Raw genomic sequence first — 20,259 nt, forward strand, 5'->3', positions numbered from 1 at the left:
TCACAATCGAAGCATTCACAACCACCTCTGGCAAAGCATTCCACCCATTCACAACTCTCCAAATAAAAAATCTAGTCCTAACACCCTTGTTAACCACACTCTTACACAATCTCCAGGGATGGCCCCTCGTTCTCTCACATCCTGCACTGGTCTTAAGAATATCATCAGTATCAATCCTGTAAAATCCCTTTAACAATTTAAATACCTCTATCGTATCTCCTCTCCTACGTCTATCAGCTAGTTTTTGGAGCCCATAGATCATCAATCTATCCTCATAGGGAACATCCCACAGACCTGCAACAATCTTTGTAACCCGCTTCTGAATCCTCTCCACCTCTTCCGCATCACCAAGAAATCCTGGCGACCAGATCTGTGCACAATAGTCCAAATGCGGCCTTATTAATGCCTTATAGAGTGGAACAATAACTTCCCTATCCCTGCTTGTTAGTGTGTTCCTCAACAACCATGTAATTTGATGTGATGTTTTGGCAATCTTTGCAATATGCCCTTTAAACTTAAGTTTTCTGTCCACAATAACTCCCAAGTCTCTTGTCTCATCAACTTCCTGCAGTTCAGTTCCGTTAATATAGTAAATAGCATTCGATATCATCCTCCCGAAGTGCATCACCTTACACTTAGCCACATTGAACTGACAGCCATTTACCTCAGTCCATACCGTCAGCCTATTTAAGTCATCCTGTAAAATATCCACATCATTTGAATTGTTTATTGCTCTTCCCAATTTTGCATCATCAGCAAACAAGTGGATATTTCCATTCAAGGTATTTCCAATATCATTGATGTACAAATTAAACAATAGAGGACCAAGAACTGAGCCCTGGGGTACACCACTAGTGATGTACCCAAGGGCTCACTTGCCTTTTCCTGGACTCAGCTCCTCTGTAAACCACTCTTTGATATCTGTCCGCTAGCCATCCTTTAATCCAAATCACCATATTCGGATCCAAACCCATTTGCTCTAATTTATGTAACAGAGTTCCATGTGGAATCCTGTCAAAAGCCTTTGCAAAGTCAAGCAGTATCACTGAGTAAGGATTTCCTTTATCCAACTCTACTGTTACTTTATTATAGAACGTAAGCAAATTACTTAGGCAAGACCTACCCTTCACAAAACCATGTTGCCCCTTATAAAGTATCATATTGCTGTCCACCCAGTCCTGAATTCTAATTTTAACCAATTTCTCCAAAATCTTAACCACCACTCCAGATATATTGATTGGTCTATAATTTGCAACCTCAGTCTTAGAGCCTCCCTTGTGCAATGGAACTATTTTTTCCTCTTTCCACTCTATTGGCACTTTACCAGAACTGAGGCTTAAATTAAACATTCTGGTTAGAGGAGTTGCTAATTCTCTCGCACATTCTCGTAACACATTGGCTGATATGCCATCTAACCCAATGGCAGTGTTAGCATTAAGGTTCTTTAATATATTAAGCACCTCAATTTCATCTATCTCTATACTCTCATCAGTCAATGGCACATCTGACACTGCACTATCACTACGAAGATGGTACACTTTTGCGAAATGATCACTAAGCAACTCAACCATTTGATTAGCTTCCGTAATTTCCCTACCATCAACACTTTTTAAAGTGATCTTTCCATGGGTATTCTTCCTTTTACTAGCTACATAGCGAAAGAACTCTTTAGGGTTTCTTTTGGATTCATCAGCTAGCTTCCTCTCATAATTAGCTTTGGCTTTCCTTACCATACAGGTTACTCTCTTTGTCTGTACCTTATATTGCTCACTGGAACGCTCATCACCTTTTTCTTTATACGTCCTCCACAACCGTTTCTTTATCTGCAACTCCTGTTTAATAGTATTATTCATCCATTTAACTCCTACTTGATTTCTCCTTCTGACTCTGGGAATACAGTCTGATACAGCCTTCTTCAAATACTCCTTGAGAATCTCCCACGCACCATCAACATCTCTCCCCTTGAATTTCTCATGCCATAGTACAACTGAAAGCTGACCTCTCAGCTTGCCATAATCACGAGCCTTGTAATTCCACATATATCCATTCTTAATAGAATATTCAGCACGTCTTTCAATCTCCCAGGTCAAGACCACATGATCGCTTTCCCCAAGTGGAGACATTGTAACTAAATTACTTATTGATATGTTCTCCGATGTTATGACCAGATCTAACACTCTAGAATCTCTTGTCCCTTCCATCACATGCTCTCAGGTAATTATCTCTTAACAACTGTATAAACTCCATTTCCTTTGTTCCTTGTTACCATTCCTTCCCCCAATCTAAGTCCCCAAAGTTAAATTCCCCCATAATAATTACTTGACCTTCACTCATCGTGCTAATTTGCCAATACATGCTATCTACATTCTCCCTTATTCACCTTGGATTATAGCAACAACCAATTACATATTTCATCTTGTTAATCTCTATCTCACACCAACAGCCTCTAATGAACTGCCCTCTACATACCTGTCACAGTGAGGTACTTCTATCTTTTTTGGCTTTAATGTTTCATCTATCATTAATAAAACTCCTCCCCCCATTCTGTCATCTCTGTCCTGCCTGAAAATACTGTACCCCTTACATTCAATCCCAATAACTATATCATTCTTGGTTAACCAAGTTTCGCTAATTCCTATAATTTTTGGCCACGTTGTACTAAGTAATGACAAAAATTCTTCACACTTATTCCTAATACTTCGAGCATTAGTATACATAAACTGCAATACTCCCTTCCTCCCATAATCTCCCTGTGTGCGAATTACCCCACTCTGTATACTGTTAACATTCTGCGAACAATTAATCCCAATTTCACAGCAATTAATGACATTAGTACTATTTACAGCTGACTCTATCACCAGCCTCCCTAGCAAATCCCATTTCCCTGTTTATGACCCTTTACTCTGTCCTTTATCAATAAATATTCTAAATGCCATGCTCCTAATCCATTTAATGCAAACCATCTCTCTTAAAATACTCCTTCCTTTTATCAAACTCATCCCAGACATTCATAAATGAATATTTAGTTTCATTTCTTTGCAAAACCTTTTACATAATCTTGACACCATTCCATTTACTATAATTGCTCGTCTGTTCATTTCATCATAATCAAATCGTGGTAGCACACTCATGATCTTTCCACTCTCACTCTTTGCATTCATTGCTATCATTAAATCTTTCAAATCCCGTCTTACAGAAAATCTTTCGCTAAGTAGATCATTCGTCCCTATAACTGCAATAATCTCACTCACTCTATCTTTCTGCAATTTCACAGCCCCAGTTATATCCTTAATCTTTGACCCTGGATAACACGCTTTAATTACTCTACCATCCTTCACATCCTTAATTATAGAATTCCCATACAGCAAAACATCTTTTTTGCTTCTTCTTAACTTGACATCGTTTACTCCCACTGATGCTTGTTTTTGTTCCTGAACCTCTCTCACATTCTTTAGTATATCACTCAGCGATACACAGTGTGTATCTATTTCTGCACTATTTATTCCATGCACATATTCACTTCTGTCATTCTCATACTTTGTCATTCTTAATCCCCCCATACTTCCTATTCTATAAAAAACATTAGAACATATTGGAATTCTAAAAGATAGATTATACAATTTGGTCCGATCAAAATTATAAAATATATTACAGTCATTTAAAAATGTCCGTTGATTTGTTTCAGGAGAACTTGCACAACACAGTCTACTCCACATGCTTCTATCAGATACATTGGGATATGGCTGTATAAAACATGTATGTTCCCTATGTGACTGATGGTAGCTAACTACGAAGTCTTGATGATCACTTAAACTTGGGATATTAGTCAAACCAGATGTATCATCATATATTACATTAAAACTTCTGCGATCATACGAGTCAATTAATACAGGCAAAACATTTGATATATTAGAAGATGTGGAATGGACTATATCCGTAACTTGTTCGTATAAGTTAGAAGAGACGTACATGCGATTTATCCTCGTACCCGTCCGCTGGTTGAACCACGTTGCGGCACACCTGTATGGAATTTTAATTCTCCAAATATCAAGAAGTTGGTGGTTTGAAGTAAAGGACTCAAGTACTGCTAAACTTCCTTTCTCAATCTCGGATTTCCATTGATTTTGTCTAATACACTGTCTTCTGCATAATTCCAATCTCTGGCAACAATGAGGTAATAAGCTCCATAGCAGTAGTTTTAATAGGATATTAAAGAGGATAGTGCCACCGTTAGGTGCATACCAATGTATGCACCTAATATTAGCAGCATCGTTAGCAGTATCGTCTGGTGGCCATATTTGGATCTACTGCTAGTATTCTGCCTGCTGTATCTTTTTAAGCTAAAATTTCCGAGAATTGGCGGTCTGATTGGTATTCCCAATTCTCTGCTCCTAGCCGCCCAAACTCCAGAATAAAGAAGAGAAGAGGGTAGGGAGCTGAAAATTCTTTAATGTTTTTATATCTGGAAAAGTGCGTTTCTTGGAGAATTAATATCTTGATATTATGCAAAAGCATAATTTTCAAGATTTGATCTTGCTTTTTATTAGATAAGAACCGTCTATATTGTGAGTAGCCGCAGTAAATGAAGTACTCATCAGTATTTTTATTTTATGCTTACTCAGTTCTTGTAATACTTCAAATGGGGCCTGTTGTTCTGCTTCTTGTAACTTCGAGCCTATACTGTCTCACTTGGTGTCAAAGGAGAGTGCCGTAAGAAGTACTTTATGTGTCTACACTCCATCTTATATCATTTGAAACTCGGGAGAGCCTTGTGTTCTCCTTCCGTACAGAAGGTAAAAACAGGCTAACTGAGCCTGCCACTTCTAATGACCATCTTTCGGTTATTAATTCTGGTTATTTTGTCCCCTGTAGTACTGACCATGGGAGCATTTGTTCTTCTCCTTCAGACTGTTGTAGAAGAGACATGGAAAAAAATAAAAATTAAAAAACAATCAGCTAACGCCTTTTTGTTCCCGTATAGGGAGTAAGCGTGGCTGTTTTAGCCCAATCTCTTTTGGAGACTGAGTGGGCAGTTCAATCTCCACTGGTTCCCAATTAGAGATAGCTGGCCCAGGGCTATCACTAATTAAGCAGCACGCAGTGAAGAGATATGGCTCAACAAGTGCCGCCATCTCGTGGTCCCTAAACCTAACACAATATATTTAATGTCCGAAATAATGTGGGCTCTGGGGTTGATTTTCTTGAATTTACCGGATGAAAAACCCGAGTTTTCAGGAGAAAAAACCCGCTTGCCAGTGCCAGAGATCGACTAACTTGAGAACCGGTCGATAAAAGGCTTAGAAAAATTTCCTCTAGTCACCGAATAGATTCGACAGCAAGTCTTCTTTTGTGCGGTCGAGCGCTGTGGTATGCAAATTCCACAGCCACTGAGCTACACAGGCACTTGAGGAGATATGGAATAAATTAAAATTGACTTCAATTTTATCTGTATCATCTGTTTTACTTTTCTTACTATTCTTGGTTTTTTCTTAACTCCTTTTTTCTAATTTTTCATTTACATTCCTTTTTTGCTGAATTGTTAATATAATCCATATCTTCGCCAGAGGAATTGAAAAGTGGAAGAACGATACTACTAATCACTTCGTCTTTAGCAGAAGAGCTGTTTACATCATTTGCTGCAATCGTTGAGTTATTAATGTAGTCCATTTCCTAAGACTGTTTTGAGAGTGGGGGGGGGGGCAAGCCTACTTATGATGTCAGTTTCCAGATTTATTTCTTCTAGCAGAGCCTCAGTAGCTTAATCCGTATAGACGAAGCTCTTTGCTTGGAAAGACCTGGGTTCGTTTCTTTTTCCGTACGTGAGGAACCTTTATCTGGTCTCTTTCAATGAAAAGTGAGTTAGACGGTCTCATACGGATGTGTGTGTGTGGGGAGTTTACCCTACCACCGTAGTGGAGTTTTTCTCGGTGAAACAGAACAGGCAAATTGACCTCGAGAGCTCACGCATCAACAGACATAGGATTCTGTGGGAGTAAGGATTGGCCGACCTATTCCGTGGGATTTCCGGTTTCAAATCGTAATAGGCCACTAGGCCTAATACGTAAAAAATAATATTTCTTTCGGAGGCGAGGCACATTGCCTGAAAGCGTTGCATTGCCTTTCCTGGTGGAAGGCCCTGCAATCGAACTTTCACAGCTAACCCCTTTTAAGGATGGACAATCTATTTTACTAGTTAAGCTAATGGCTGGATTTCGCCACTCAATCTCTTTGCTCAATCTGTTCCCATACGAAAAACATTAAACTTTACGCGATGTATTATTGAATTTTTTACATGGCATAGAACATTGTGTTATATTTTAATATAACACAATATAAATCTAAATAGTTGCAATTAGAACATCGTGCTTTATCACAGTTTGTACTAAGATGTTCAGTAGACCTGCATTTTAAACATTGTCCACGCACTCCTTAATAAATTAACAGAATGTGGGCACCGCCCATGTACATTAGGTTTGGAACAGGCACTATTATATCTATAATGCTCGTTATTTCTCCAGACTTCCAATTAGGCTCTTCAAAGGTATTTCTGCGAATTTCCTTAAGTGTACCATACTTTGCTAGAGATGTTTAAATTACCTCTTCGAGGAATTCTAGAGTGAATCGTTCTATTGTGATGGAACTTCCCATCATGAACGACTTAGCCAGTTTATTGTTAAAGAGAAAGTCTTGCCGTAGTATATCTGTTTTCCGTGTATTTTGCGTCACTGTCTGGAATCTTCCATTATCATACGAGGTAAAACCATGATTTTATTTATTCTATCGCCATCTAAGAGAATTATTATTATTACGGGCAACTCCAAGGAGTCCTTGACTCATCGAGGGAGGCCCTAAACATCATACCAAGAACAACTATTCGGCATTCGCACAGTATCTATCATACTTTGCTCTGAACTTATTTAGTCATGGCACCCACAACAAGCTCTAGCAGCTTATTCCACTCACACTCTCCAAGTAAAAAACCTAGTTTTAATACCCTTTCTAACTACAGTCTTGCTCAGTTTATATGGATGGCCTCTAGTTTTTCCATCACCAGACCTGTTCTGAAAAATTTCCTCTGAATTAATCTTGTAAAAACCCTTCAGTAATTTGATTGTCTCATGCATATTACCCCTTTTCCGCATATCAACCAATTTCTATAGCCCACAGACTTCTTCGTAAGGTTTATTCCATAGCCCAGCTATCATCTTGGTCACTCGCTTCTGGATTCCCTCTACCTCCACCACATCAAGATGAAACCCAGGTGCCCAGATCTGGGCAAGGTAGTCAAGATGGGTCTTATCAAGGCTCGATACAGAGGAACAATAACTTGCTTATCTCTGTTCGTCAAAGTTTTCTTCAGTAACCAAGTGATCTGATTTAGCCACTTGTGCTATGTGCCACTCCACCCCCCTCCCCAACATCAACTCCCTATTCACCAACACACCCAAATCTCTGGCTTCACAACCTCCTGGAGTACAGTTCCACCAATGTGATATACTGCTGCTAATTTTTTTCACCCCAAAATGCATAACCTTACACTTTGCTACATTAAACTGTATCCATTCTCATTAGCCCAGACTGCAAATCTATCCAAATCATTCTGCAAAATTTTGACATCATGTGCATTTACTATTGCTCTACCCAACTTTGCATCACCAGCAAATAAATGAACAGTTCCTCTCAGATCCTTTCCCATATCATTAATGAACAAATGAAATAGCAGTGGTTCAAGAACAGAACCCTGTGGCACACCACTAGTAACAGGCCTTCTTTTGGATTCCACTCCTGAATAAACTACTCTCTCATATCTCTTCATCACCCACCCTCCTATCCATCTCACCAACCCTATATCTATCCCTATTTGCTGCAGTTTACTGATTAGAATTCCATGTGGTATCTTGTCAATGGCCTTAGCAAAATCCAGCAGTATCACTGTAAATCCATTACCCTTATCCAGTTCAGTTGTCTCTGTATTATAAAACGCGAGCAAGTTACTGAGGCATGATCTACCCTGCAAAAAATTATGCTGTTCTCCATACAGTATCCCATTTTCATCTATCCATTCCTGTATTTTGCTCTTGACTAATATCTCCAAAACCTTGACAACGATTCCTGATATGCTGATCAGTCGGTAATTTGCACCAGCACTCTTGGAACCTCTTTTATACAATGGAATTATTTCCCCCTCTTTTCACCCCTTCAGAATAACCCAGAGCTGAGACTTAAATTAAACAATATGGTCAAGGGAACTGATAATTTCTTTGCCATTTCACGTAAGACTCGAGCTGGTATACCATCCAATCCCACAGATTTATTTACATTAAGGTTCTGTAATATCCTATTCACCTCCATTTCATTCACTTCAATTCCTGTATCAGCCATTCATTCTCTCATTCCTGTAATATCACAGGCTGGATGATATACTCTTGCAAAGTGTTCGCTTAGTAATTATACTATTTCATATGATTCAGTTAACTCCCTGCCATCGGCATTCCTTAGAATCATTTTGCCAAAAAAATATTTTATTATACTTGCAGCATATCTAAAGAATTGTTTGGAATTCAGTTTAGCTTGCATTGTTAATTTACTTTCATAATCTGCTTTAGCTTTTCTTACCATACTAGTTACCCTTCTGGCGTGTGCTTTGTACTGTTCGTATGCCTGCAAGTCGCCTTTCTCCTTAAATTTCATCCACAATTGTTTCTTTATTTGCAGCTCAAGCTTAATGGTGTTGTTCATCCATTTAACTCCCACTTGATTTACTCTCCAGACTATAGATATGCAGTCAGCCATTACCTCCCTCAAATGCTCCTTAACCACTTCCCATGCACTATCAACATCCAGCCCTTGCAGTTTAACATGCCAAGGCACTGATCCAAGCAATCTCCTAAGCTCATCATACCTACCAGCGTGGTAATTCCACACGTACACTGTCGTAATTGAAAATTCCACACATTTAGCTACTTCCCAGGTCAAGACATTATGATGACTCTCACCAATTGGCGGCGATATGGTCATCTTCATAACAGTCAATTTCTCAGATGGAATTACTAGATCAAGCACTTTTGAACGCCTAGTATATTCCACTACATGCTGTCTCAGGTAGTTATCCTTAGTAACTGCAATTCATTTCCTTTCTCCCATTTGTCCTCTCCTCCTTCTAATCAATGTTACCATAGTGAAATCCCCCATAATAATTACCTGTCCTCCACTCATTGAGTCTATTTGCCTATGCATATTGTCTCCATTATCTATTCCATCGCCTGGTTTATAGCAGCACCCAACTGTAAATTTTGTTCTTCTGACCTCAATCTCACACCAGATAGCCTCAAATGTGCTATTTTCACTGTCCTGAAATTGAACTTCTATTCTCTTTGGCTGCAGTTCATCAGCTATCATCAATAACACTCCTCCTCCCATTCTCTTCTCTCTGTCTTTCCCGAATACACTATACCCCTCACATTCTATCCGACTAACTATATCATCTTCTGTTAGCCATGTCTCACGAATGCCTCACTGATGTCTGCATGTCCACTTAACTGCATCTCCACCCTCCCTAAAATCTCTAGTTTCCCTGATTTATGCCGCCTTCCTTGGCTCGCACTCCTATTTTATTTCCAACCGAATGTTTCTCTGGGAATGAAAGAGATCGGGGCTAATCTATAGACTCTGAAGCAAAAAATAAACTAATAGGTATCCTGTGGTCTCTAAAGATGACTAGCAAGGAGAAATAGATCCCGTACCAATAGCAAGACGTTATTAGTACCAGCAATGTTAATGCTATCAAAAATAAAATAAATAAAACAAACAAACAATTAAAAAAATAGAGTAGCGAAGGCAATAAATACAAAACTTATCTGTATGCTACACACTGCCGTTCTCCTAGCACGCCCAGTTGCACTGACTTGGGAGCATCATATTCCTCCACATTCTATCGGCAATCGTTACATGGTACGAAGCACCTTGCCCATGAGGGTATCCGTTGACTTCTTTCTAAGCAGTGTATTTTCCATTCAACAACTTGGATTTTCATATTGTTTCTAATCATATCAGACAGAAATATCCTCAGCTGGATGGAAGACTTTGAAAAGTGGTCTAAAAGTGAAACATTTTATTCCACTATTTATTTTTTGTTGTAACTTTTCATTGCATATAAGAGCCATGATACTATTCCGAAAATTTTCCACGTGAAATAATTCCAATGTTTTAAATTTTCTAAAATTTAAAAATGTTTAAACATTGTTTTAAATCACACCACTGAAATCTCTTAGTACGCTCTTATTGTTGGTATTCCTTTGCTGAAATTCGTGTTCAACTAGGTTACCTGTTTCCGCTAAATTCATGTTCTCTCTCTCCCCGGTTTTTTTTTTTTTTTTTTTTTTTTGTCCCTCTCCCTTCAGTTACCGTACTAGTTTCGAGTAACCTGGTGCTCGAATCTCTTTTAGAAGAAAACACACACACATACATACATATACATATATAAAATTATTTATTTCTTAAATATTCTTGCATCATAATTGGACAGATGAAAAAAATTTGATTTTAATGTTATTCGTTTAGCGTCTGTAATTTTTTAAAATATTTTCAATTTTTTTAAAAAAAATTGACAACTTAATTGTATTTTCAGAGTAGCTAAACCAAGTCCAAAGACGGTTTATTATTTAAGAAGTAAAGGATAGAACACTAACATTGGTCATAATGCTTATAACAAAAGGGAAGATCAATTAATCCGCATATGCATTCCATATATCATTATTAACAAAAGGTTTGAATTTTTGCCTCTTTCGTTTCTTGCGCATTGTAGCCGGATAAAGCGCTTCCTCTTCTGTATGAAAACGGCATGCTTACACGAGTATTGCGGTAACCACTTCTTGTGCATACTTCGCGATGTAGATGTATTTATATACAGTGTAATCGTTACATTCATGATTCGCTTATAGGAATGGGTGTGTCAGAAAGAAAAAAGAAACGTCAGACTGTATACAGAGCCACTTTGACTGCAGTGGTTGCGGTGATGAAAATTAAATAAATACAGACAAGGTTTGATGCATGACATTTGACTTTATGGTTTTGTGAATTATTAGACTTATGTTAATATAATTAACCTATTACCTTATTTAATTTTTAAAATGGTACTTTTATCAGCATTTTATTCATGATGATACCCATTGCAGTTGATTCTCCCGTTCACGCTGCATCAATCAAGTTAATCTCCGCGGTTCATGCTCTGTAGTAAGCATCTCCGATCATTGCAGGTATAGAGGTTTTCATTTTTAAGGAAACAAAACAGCTTATTTTTTTTCAAAAGAAAAAAAAAATCATTTGTATGAATATGAATATTTTAATATTAACTTAAGAATCATAACTCTCGATTTTGAAAAGAATCTTAATTATGATCAGTGAAATGCTATATCTTTTTTTCAGTTGTAGTACAGTATTTGTGTACTAATAATAGTGTGTATAACTGATTATTATTTTTTTTTTATTCGTTGATTGCAAAGCTTTTGTGTTATTGGACAGACATTTTTAACAGTTTATCAATTGTTTTAATCATTAAAAGTGTTTATACAACTTTAGCTAATTATTTTATTTTGTTAGCATTCCTTTTTCTATACTACATACATAATTTTATCTTTATTTGCAATCTTCATCTTTTCATATCAGAAATTGAAGTAATATTAATTATAATATTATTCATTTACATTTTAAAATATTTTAAGAGTTCATCTTTTCAGTTCCTTCAGGTTTGCCATCTGATGTGTACATAAAGAATTGCCAGTTTACAGTCTTGAATCTGCCTTCTCTTTTTGATATAAGGTTCAAACATGTCCTCTCTCTTTGACACAAGACTAAATGGCCAGATGCTTGCATATCAAGATTCTCTTCCAAGATTACCTCTACCCCCATTGCATTCTTCATTAAAAAAATATCTGGAATCATTGAAACCACTGGTAACCGAGGAAGAATTTAATCACTCCAAGAAGGTTAGTTCTAAACTATTTTTGAAGTAATTCACTACAAGTAGATTTATGTCAACTTTAATAAAAACCTGGTTAATTATTAAAGTTCTAAGCATGTTAACATATATTTGAATGAAAAATTATCAACTGTAATAAATAGTACTACTTTCTACCATTTCCCCAGAGAAGAAGACACCAGAATAGGATTTGATTTGACAGTCTTAAAGGAGAACTTTCATTTGGAAAAACTATTACATTATAATATATATATATATATATATATATGAAAGAGAGAAGAGAGAGTTGTCATCTCTTGATGATGTGAAACATGTATAGTTTGGCAAAATTAATTTTATATTAAATAAGTTGTGCAAATTAATTTAAGCCATGATAGAAATTAATAATTTGCTAGTTTTCTTAACCCTTCATTTGCATCATTAGTTATAAGAACACCACTATTGAAAACATGTGCTCCATGTACAACATGAGGATATCACACTAAACCATGATGTAGTGCATTGGCATGCATAGATAAGTTATAGGGTATAGGCAAATTCATCAGTAGTGTAATTAGATACCGTTACTAATAAATAAATAAATTAGTTCCTTCAACTTTTTTTTTTTTTTTTTTGAATGAACTATCTGAAAAACAAATAGTACTTCCTCTATTAGTCAAGTTCTACCACTAAACAAATTTCTGTGTTGCATGGTGATTGTAGTACTAGCATGAAGATATTTATTGCTGCAGGATATGTTTTTATACATGGAAAGGGCTATATGATTTTTGAGGTTGACTTGCAACACATGATCCCTTTATGAGAAGTTTTGTGACTTTTCACATAGGGATAATTTGTAAATTAATTTTCATGTTTTGCATTCAGTGCAAAACATGCATTCAGTGAATTTCATATTGAAAAGAAGAACATGTAAGAAAGTTTTAAAGCGTATAAAAGTTGAGCAGCTCTCAGTTGTGAACTGTAGACTAAAGTACACAAATATTATTCAAGAATAAATGAAAGAGTTTGAGAACATGAAGCAAACCTTGAAGATTCAGTGGCAAGCCCTGAAGAAAACACTGATTAATTTAACCAGAGAGGCATGTGGCGAGGTTGTCTGCAAGGATAGAAAAATCAGAACTCCATGGTGGACACAGGAAGTTAAAGAGGCAGTGAAGAAAGCATATCAAAAGTTCCTAGTGAATAAGTCAGCTTGTGCTCTTAGATAATACAGAGACAAATGTAAGAAAGCTGTGTAAAACTGGCCAAACAAAAGTCATGGGAGGACTTTGGTAAGAACATAGAAAATAAATATCAAGAAGGTGGCAAGATATTCTGGAGGTTGTTGAAGAAGCCCAAAAATGTAGGAAGGAGTGCTGTAAAAGGAATTAGAGATGATAAAGGTGACATGAAAACTGGAGAAAAAGATATCCTTGAAGTATGGAGTAATTACTTCGAAAAATTGCTAAATGAAACAAGCAGTAATAGCACATTGGTAAAAAACACTCAACAGGCATACAGTCAGGAATACATAACCATACTTGAAGTAGAAAAAACCATCCAAGGCTTGAAATGTAGAAAAGCAGCAGGAGTAGATGATATTCAACCAGAAATGCTCAAGTATGGAGGTATAAAAGTCTTACAGTGGCTGCACTACATAGTTTAGAAGGCCTGGACAGAGGGATGAATTCCAGATGATTGGAGTAGAGCTCTCATAGTACCCATATATAAAAAAGGGAAATAAAACTGAATGTGAGAATTACAGGGGTATTTCATTACTGAGTGTTGCTGGTAAGATATATGCAAGTATACTTGAGAAATGGTTGAGAAGGATTGTGGAAGAGAAACTTGGTGAAGAACAAGCTGGATTCAGGCCAAATAGAGGATGTCAGGATCAGATTTTCACTTTACCACAGATAGTTGAGAAATCATGGGAATATAACAAAGATCTGTACTTAAGTTTTGTAGATCTGGAAAAGCTATTCAAAATGCTACAGTTATATGGTGTCAATGGCACATTATATCAAGCAATACTTAATCTTTATTTGAATTGTAAGTCAGTTAGAATTGAAAGAAGTACAGGAAGGTGGTTTAATCTTAAATCTGGTGTCAGACAAGGATGTACATTATTTTGTCTGCTATTCATTATCTATATGGATCACATTATGAAGGAAAGTGGTATTAAGCCTGATCAAAATAGGAAATGTTAATATCAGCTCTTTGCTTTATGCAGATGATGTTATACTTCTAAATAAATCCGTTACCATTCTGCAAGATTCCGTGACTAAATTGAATAACCGTTGTAATAGATGTGGTATGAAGGTCAGCGTTAAAAAGACAAAGACAATGAAAACAGGCAGAAACATTGAAAATATCAACTGCATTGTGAATGGAGAACCTATTGAACAAGTAAAACATTTCAGCTACTTAGGCACGATTTTTACTGAAGATGGTAAATTAAATATAGAAATAAACAACAGAATCAACAAAGCTGGTATGGCAGGAAGTCAATTGAATAAATTCATATGGAATAAGAGAGAAATTAGTTGGAACACTAAATTAGCTATATGTTTACAAGACAGTATTCAAACAAATTTTAACTTATGAGAGCTGGGTCAGAAGTAAAACACCTGACCAAAGACTAGAGACCTCAGATATGAGAGTCCTGAGAAAGATTAGGAACATGAACAAATGGCATCAATGGCAATATTATATTACAAATGAGAATATTAGGAAAGAACTTGACATTGTCAGCATCCAGGAATGCATTAGCGGAGCTAATCTCAGGTGGTATAGTCACTTAAACAGAATGGGCGAGGAAAGATTAGCAAGACAAGTGTTCTCTGCCAGGTTGCAATAAAAAAAAAAAACTCAGAGAAAGACCAAGTTATACGTGGATTTAGATGGTAAAAGTGCCTTAGAAGATAGAAATATAAGATCTGATAATGTTGGAGTCTTCACATGTAACAGACTGATTTGGAGGAAAATTGTAGATTATTATTATTTGTCACCTCCAGGGAGTTCAGTGACTCATCAAGGGAGGGCATCTACTCTACAACTCGTCTCCATCACTCACAATCCACCAACTGACTGCAACTACACCAATGCCATCTATCTCTGACCACCCCCACAAGTATTTCCACAGACAATCACAACCATCCATGCCCTCAGCAGGATTTGAACCTACAGCCTTTTGGCTGTTGACCGGATATGCTAACCACTCAGCCAGCCAGGCTGGCATATAGGAAGTTAGTAATGATGTAAATTTTTCATGTAGTACCATGATATCCTGTACATCCCTTCAGGGTATATATCAGAAATTTGATGATGCATTCAGTGCTATTTTTTTGTATATCCTAATTGGGGTCTCAATTAATCAATCCACAAGAGTCCTTGAATAACTAGCTAGGTCATAGATGGCGAACCTATGGCACACATGCCAGCGGTGGCACATCCGAGAATTTTGCTGGCACGTCAGTGATTTACAGGTGATATCCATTTATATGCTTATAAATGATTCAACTTTTTTTTTAATTATTACAATGTGTACAAGTTAAATTTTGTTTTACACGAGAGAGAGAGAGCAGCTATGAATCGTGCATATGATTGGTACGGTATTAACAAAAGATCATGCGACCTAAAGACAAAGGCAAGCCGACTATTGTTGAGTTGAAATGATAGTTCTCTTTAACCGAATTCCATAACATCTGTAACTCTCATAACAACATTCACTACATATTTCTTAGTTTTAACACATTCACGACGGGGTGTCGTTTATCGTTTCGATGGAACTTTTCATTACCGGCGAGCTCAACTCACACAAAGTTTCAACCCTTAGTTGAATTTTATTGCTGCTTGTTTGAGCTGGCAGACAAACTCGCACACGCATTATATGTCATGTTTCAATTCGTGGTAGAATTTTATTTCAAGTTAGCCTTTGTGATCTGTCATAATGTCATCGAGAATTTCAAATGCAATAAAACAAACACTTATTTCATGTAATTGAAAAATTGGACAATAGTTTTTAGTTAGATACTGTGTTTCGGTGCAACATATGGTTTTGCTTGAGTCTATACAGCGTAGTTTCTGTGAGAGGGGACATGTGATTCATGTCCACTCTCACAGAAACCGTTTTTATTCCTGCTATCTCTAATTGCACTATTTGTTGAGAAATATATTACACAGACTGCAAAAGCCTCTGTACCTTATTCAGGAATACAATAAAACTACTTGTTTTCTTGCATCTGCAGTATAATGGCTGTTGGAGGGCGTGTTGTTACCACAGGGAACGAGTTACTATCCTACTATCACCTGGATGTGAACATGTTTAAACATTTTTCATGTGTGAGGTATATGCAAAGCTTTTTAATGTATTTTTTCATAAAGTAAAATCCGGGGTGCGAGTTATACGCGAGGGCAAGTTATATTTGAGTAAATACGGTAAGCATTACTTCCCCTGCTCAGCTGACTTCTATGGCGATTTACTATGCATAAATATTTTTCTCACTACTGTTTTTTTTTTTTTTTAAATCAACATCCTTAAAATCAATTTAATAATACAATAATCAGTTTTACACTGAATAATGTTATAAATAGTTATTTACAAATATTTATAAAATATTATATATATATATATATATATATATATATATATATATATATATATATATATATATATATATATATATATATAATAAATTTATAAATAAACTGATTAATTTTCTATTAATTTTTCCCCTATTAAAAACTGCCTGTCACATCAGCAACTTGTTTTGTAAACTTTTGGCACGCACACATAAAAAGGTTCGCCACCACTGAGCTAGGCAGTCGAGGACAGGTAGACAAATCAGCTTTTATGTGTGTTACTCATTTTGTAAATCTAACATAATATAATAATGGAGTGCTTTCTTTGTTGTAAGTATCGTAATTGAACTTATATTGCAGGTATCTCATTAGGAATATAACTGTCCTTATTTTTAGAATTTTTAAATCTAACATAATATAATAATGGAGTGCTTTCTTTGTTGTAAGTATCGTAATTGAACTTATATTGCAGGTATCTCATTAGGAATATAACTGTCCTTATTTTTAGAATTTTTAAAAATTTTTTTATCAAATCTGTTATTTTGTATTTTAATAGGTAGTTGAAGAATTTATATCTGCAGGTGGCTTAGGTGAACAGCTTCATAGCAAATTGGTGAAACGTGCACAGACAACTGATAATTGGGTAAGATGTTTAATGTATATTTAATTATATGAAGTATTTATGAATGATGAAGAAAGTATTTAGTTTTAAATTGAATTTTTTTGCAAAGTGGGAAGAATCTGATACTTTTTTATTTTTATATGATGTTCTACCTAATTTCATCTAATTAGAGATTAGGTGAAATATTTCACGTAGTTTTCTAAGGTTAGACAGATATGGGATTTATAAAGTGTTAGGAGTTAAGCAGGCAAGAAGTAATATTTTGAATCAAAATAATAATAATAATAACAAGGCTTTTTGGAGGTTGAAGAAGCTATCAATAATAAGCTACTTCTTTCAGATATAGCTTATCCAGACATAAACAGGATAAGCTAGATCTGAAAGTCAGCCTAAGAAAAGAACTGACAGGAAATCAGAATATCAACAAAAGTGAGAGGGAGAGAAGTCATATATATCTTTCTTCCAGTTCATAAGATAGAATTGTATTTAAGATTATGTTGTATTCTAGTAGGCATGTAAGCAATTTGTTTAAGATGATTGGTGATAGCAAATGTCTCAGCATCTCAACCTGATCAGTTAATGCAGTTGTAAAAGAAAAAATATTGTGAACATTAAAATATTCAAGGAAGATGACTTCACTATTAGAAAAGGTGGGCTGGCTAAAACATTTAAAAGAAAGGAAATCTAAAATTACAGATATGGAAATTTAATGATAGAATGGGGCACAGAGATTTTTAGCCAAAGAATACCAAATAAAAAAAATATTCTAAGTTAGAAACTCTGGCATATCAGCAGGGACATGTGTACAAGGAATATGACTGGAAAAGTTATTATTTGTTTAATTGAAAAATCTAACATTTGAGTTTATTTTTGTAGATTGGAGATGGAAATGAGCATTATCAAAATTAATGCCACACACATTTGAGAAGAGAATCTAGTGGTAGGGTTTTAAGAGGTTCCATCGGTTCTACTTACTTATATGGTTTCATTAGCTTAATAAAAAAAATTCATTATATGTGTTAAATGCACATGGAGATTTTTCACCTCTGCAAATGACAATTGTGACTTCAGCAGTGCTCTACCCAAATTTTTTTTTTCATTATTTTAGATATTTTTTAATATTAACCCTATAATAGCACATCAGTTTCCATGTATGGATAAGAAGTTTTCAATTGAGAAGGATTCGGTTGATATGTTTCATAAACTTTGTAAGATCTTCAGGAAAGACAGAATGAAGGAGACTGTTTTAGAAAACAGAAAGCTATATAACTGAGAGGAGACCTCCACATAGCCTTTAAAGGAATAAAGAGAACCAACCAGGGCTTCTGACCTAATGTCCAATATTCACCTTCTTGTGGTGCACTCTGTTGGGTATCTACCTGGATACTGAATGAACAAGGATGGGCTGGCAATTTGGGATTTAGCTGACCAAATTGTATTCTTATTGGCTTAAACCAAAATACAAAATGATGGTACAACATGACAAAATTTAGCAGCATCGCCCGGTTAAACAAAGTTCCTGTTGTTTTCGCCAGGGAACCAGGGCAAACAGCGAAAAGTCAGCTGCTGGAACAAATCTGAAAACACACTCAACATCACCAGAGTTAAAGATCGGTACTATCAACATAAGAAGCCTGAATGGCAAAGAAATGGAGCTAGCTGAGGAATAAGATAAGCACCAGATCGACATAATAGGGGTGACTGAAACAAAAAAGACAAAAACTGGTGAGATCTTTCTGAGCAATAAACACAAAATGTTATATTCAGGCAATGACAATCAAGGAAAAGGAGTAGCCATAGAATTCAACACAAAATACAAATCTAATCTTCATGAATAGCGGGCAGTCTCAAATAGAGTGATGTGGGCAAATATTAGAATGGGGAATTGGACATTGAGACTTATTTGTGCCTATGGTCCAACAGAAGATTCTGTTAAGGTAGAAGTGGAGGAATTTTTTGATGCTTTAGAGAAAGCAACTGACACAATGAAAAAGGAAAAGTTGGTCCTTGTTGGGGATCTAAATAGCAGAGTAAGTAATGTTTGTAGGACATACAAAAATATATTGGGAAAATTTGGAGAAAAGAGCAAAGCTAATAATAATGGCAAATACCTGTTGGATTTCTGCTCAGGACATGGACTGGTTATTATTAACACCATATTCCAACATAAAAGTGTGCACAAATTCACATGGAGACAAGAGGCAAGGAATAAGAAAAGTCTCATTGACTATGTTATTGTTGATAGCGATATTTTTTTCCCTTGTGCAGGACACCATAGTGTACAGAGGATTTGAAATTGGAAGTGATCACTATTAGTCTTGAGCAGGATAAATTGAATTTTGTATTGAAAATAATAACGTTTAAGAAAGTTTTAAAGCGAATAAAACTTTAGATGTGAACTGTAGACAAAAATACACAAACATTATTGAAGAAAAAATGAAAGAGTTTGAGAACAGGAACCAAACCTTGGAGATTCAGTGGCAAGCCTTGAAGAAAACCCATATTGATTCAGCCAGAGAGGCATGTGGTGAGGTTGTGTGCAAGGATAGAAAAATCAGAACTCCATGAACACAGGAAGTTAAAGAGACAGTGAAGGAAAAGAAGAAAGCATATCAAAAGTTCCTGGCAAATAAATCAGCTTGTGCTCTTAGAGAATTCAGACACAAATGTAAGAAATCTAAACACTGTGTAAAACTAGCTAAACAAAAGTCATGGGAGGACATTGACAAGAAAATAGAAAATAAATATCAAGAAGGTGGTAAGATATTCTGGAGGAAAGAGTGCTGTAAAAGGAGTTAGAAATGATAAAAGTGATATGAAAACGGGAGAAAAAGATATCCTTGAAGTATAGAGTAATTACTTCGAAAAATTGCTAAATGAAACAAGCAGTGATAGCACAGTGGTAAAAAAACTCTCAACAGGCATACAGTCAGGAATACATATCCACACTTGAAGTAGAAAAAGCCATCAAAGGCTTGAAATGTAGAAAGGCAGCAGGAGGAGTAGATGATATTCGACCAGAAATGCTGAAGTATGGTGGTATAAAATTCTTATAGTGGCTGCACTGCGCAGTTCAGAAAGCCTGGACAGAGGGATG

At 36.0% G+C, this 20,259-nt stretch overlaps 1 protein-coding gene across 2 annotated transcripts in view; it reads left to right on the forward strand.

Annotated features, from left to right (window-relative positions):
• Nucleotides 1-11,009: 11,009 nt before the first annotated feature.
• The window catches only part of LOC150103850 (carnitine O-acetyltransferase-like), a 187,441-nt gene continuing 178,191 nt past the window's right edge, over nucleotides 11,010-20,259 (forward strand). The window contains exons 1-4 of one of the 2 annotated variants that reach the window (XM_090397153.1): nucleotides 11,010-11,040; nucleotides 11,175-11,255; nucleotides 11,736-11,984; nucleotides 17,097-17,183. In XM_090397153.1, coding sequence (XP_090253279.1) covers nucleotides 11,826-11,984; nucleotides 17,097-17,183 — 246 coding nt within the window. In that variant the 5' untranslated portion in view covers nucleotides 11,010-11,040; nucleotides 11,175-11,255; nucleotides 11,736-11,825. Of the gene's footprint in view, nucleotides 11,256-11,735; nucleotides 11,985-17,096; nucleotides 17,184-20,259 lie in introns of both variants that reach the window. The other variant, XM_090397152.1, reaches the window with a different exon arrangement.

Source organism: Typopeltis vanoorti, chromosome 8 (assembly GCF_054136105.1).
Source record: "Typopeltis vanoorti isolate ZY-2024b chromosome 8, IOZ_Tvanoo_1.0, whole genome shotgun sequence".
Taxonomy (NCBI): Eukaryota; Metazoa; Arthropoda; class Arachnida; order Uropygi; family Thelyphonidae; genus Typopeltis; species Typopeltis vanoorti.